The sequence below is a fragment of the Trametes versicolor genome (genome assembly GCF_000271585.1).
Source record: "Trametes versicolor FP-101664 SS1 unplaced genomic scaffold TRAVEscaffold_240, whole genome shotgun sequence".
NCBI lineage: Eukaryota > Fungi > Basidiomycota > Agaricomycetes > Polyporales > Polyporaceae > Trametes > Trametes versicolor.
In genome coordinates this window covers 1-2,143 of record NW_007360560.1, presented here as the reverse complement: position 1 = coordinate 2,143, position 2,143 = coordinate 1, and the positions used below count along the sequence as shown (strand labels likewise).

Genomic DNA, 2,143 nt, shown 5'->3' with positions numbered 1-2,143 from the left:
ACCCTAACCCTAACCCTAACCCTAACCCTAACCGCCGTCGACGCGCCTGTCATCGGCAACGCGCCCGCGATCGGCAATGTCCCCCCCGTCGGCAACGCGCCCGCCGTCAGCAATGCGCCCGCCGTCAGCAACGCGCCCTGGGTGAACGCAATTACGGTGGCTCCAAGCTTGGGCACGAGCTCTTCGCGCGCCCCCACTCCGGGTCCCGCGATGCAGAGCACTGCGCGCCACGGCGCGTCCGCCACTGCGACTCCCGGTGTCCCGCTCATCGCGCCGGCGTCCAGCACCCCCACAACCGCGGCGCACACCACGCCGCATGCCGCGCCGCACGCCTTTCCTTTCTTCCCTGCTCACACGTCTGATTTCATCTTCGCGCCGCCCCCGGTCACGACGCCTTCCCAATACTCCGGCGCGGGCGGCACTCTCCATGAGTGGCACATGCCCCCGCCCTTCGCTATTGATCCCGCGCTTCTCGATGACAGGGCGGGGACGCTGTCCATCGTGAACACGACATCGGCGGTCAGCGCCGACTCAGCGTCTTCGCCGATCACCTCCAACTCACTTGCAGCCCCTCCTCCCGCCGGCGGCACATTCCAGTTCGTCGAATACAGCTACAACTCGGAAGGCGGACAGGGTGGGAAGCGTGGCAAACGCGGTCCGCGCGGGGGGCAGGCTTGACGTCGTGGGCGGCCCATTCATATGTCTATGAAGGCTCTATGTTGTTGGTTAATAAAAATAGATTGGTGATGGTATCTACTACAGAAAACCCGCTCTCTAAAGTGCTCCTTGACCGGGGGACGAGCACGTTGTGTGCCACAGCGAGGAGGCCTTCGAGGACGACGACCGGCAGTCCGGGCATATGAGCTCCGAGGCCGAGGTGCCCGCCCGCGGCCAGGGGGCTGCTGATGGATGTGCCTGGCAGCCAGAGGACCCCGTGCACCGGCGCGCTCTCCTCTCCCGGTAAAAGACCTCCTGACCGCGCATATCCCTGGTATTTATCGCTAGACGCTCGTATAATCACCCACACTATATGATTACAAAAAGAACGAGCGAAAACCGCGCAGGAACGAGCGAGATAGCGAGCTCGCTGTGGCGGACAGCGAGCTCGAAGGCGCGGGTGGCGTGGAGGACTTAGCGCCGGTGACCGGCACCTCGGGCAGGCACGGGGGAGGGGAAGCGCCCGGCTCCGGTACGCCCATGCTGATTTGGCGTAGACATATGTATTAGGAAGGAGGCGGGGTTTCCTTTCGCGGCATTTATGGCAGGTTTATAGGATTGCGCGTACTAAAGGGGAAGGGAGGCTAACTAGCCAGGCAAAGGGGGGTGGGTATGGCAGGCTAATTAGCCATAGACGCCGTGAGGTCCAGGTGTTCGCCCGCCCGCCGACGACCATGGCGTTCCAATCTGAGCCCGACCCCGAGGAGCGGTTCCCCCACCACCCGCTCTTCGCCCACGGGCATGATGATAATGTTGGCTGCTGGACCACCATCGATGGCCGCATTGACGGCGAGTAAGTGGATTTCAGTACCTCCGCGACGTGTGTGCAGCCCTCTAACGGCGTATTTATTTGGAAGATTGGAATCCCTGATCGACACGCTCGATCCAAAGGGGCTGCACGCCCGCTATGTGAACACCTTAGCTGGGACCCATGCATCTGCCAGCTATGAGATCATACGCGACAACAGAGCGTACGGGCGCACCCTGCTCACCCTCCGCATCCTCGTGCAAAACCGGCGCAAAGAGAAGACACCGATACTGGTGTTCGGTGCACGTGCCCAAGTGCTGATCAAGGTGTCGTCGACTGATGCGGTGCAGCGGGGCAGGACGGAGGCCGACAACATGGTTGTATTCATAAAAGACGGGCGAGTACTCCCCCGAATGACATCGGTCATCGACGCGGTCGCTGATATGATTTGCGTCTAACAGGATTTCTCGAGCGGCACTTGGTGTCGCCAAAGACCCATGGACCAAGAAGCCCAGGCTGCGCATCACTCAGTACAACACGTTAGAGGTCGGTGATGCAGCTCCCCCTGACCGCTATTGCAATTGATTACTGATATCTCTTACCAGCTCCTGCAAGACGCGCCGCCCGGGCACATCGTCAGCAACTTTGATGCCGGCACATGCGCTCAGAGGGCGACTT

The 2,143-nt window shown here is 61.4% G+C and overlaps 2 protein-coding genes across 2 annotated transcripts; both read left to right on the top strand.

Annotated features, from left to right (window-relative positions):
- Positions 1-210: 210 nt before the first annotated feature.
- TRAVEDRAFT_54853 (uncharacterized protein) lies at positions 211-678 on the top strand (the record flags this gene model as incomplete). Its single annotated transcript, XM_008047781.1, has 1 exon — positions 211-678. One exon carries the CDS (start codon positions 211-213, stop codon positions 676-678), a length of 468 nt encoding a protein of 155 aa, XP_008045972.1.
- Positions 679-1,391: 713 nt separating this feature from the next.
- Positions 1,392-1,923, top strand: TRAVEDRAFT_54852 (uncharacterized protein; the record flags this gene model as incomplete). Its single annotated transcript, XM_008047780.1, has 2 exons — positions 1,392-1,510; positions 1,575-1,923. The coding sequence occupies 2 exons, from the start codon at positions 1,392-1,394 to the stop codon at positions 1,921-1,923; spliced, it is 468 nt and encodes a 155-aa protein (XP_008045971.1).
- Positions 1,924-2,143: the final 220 nt, after the last annotated feature.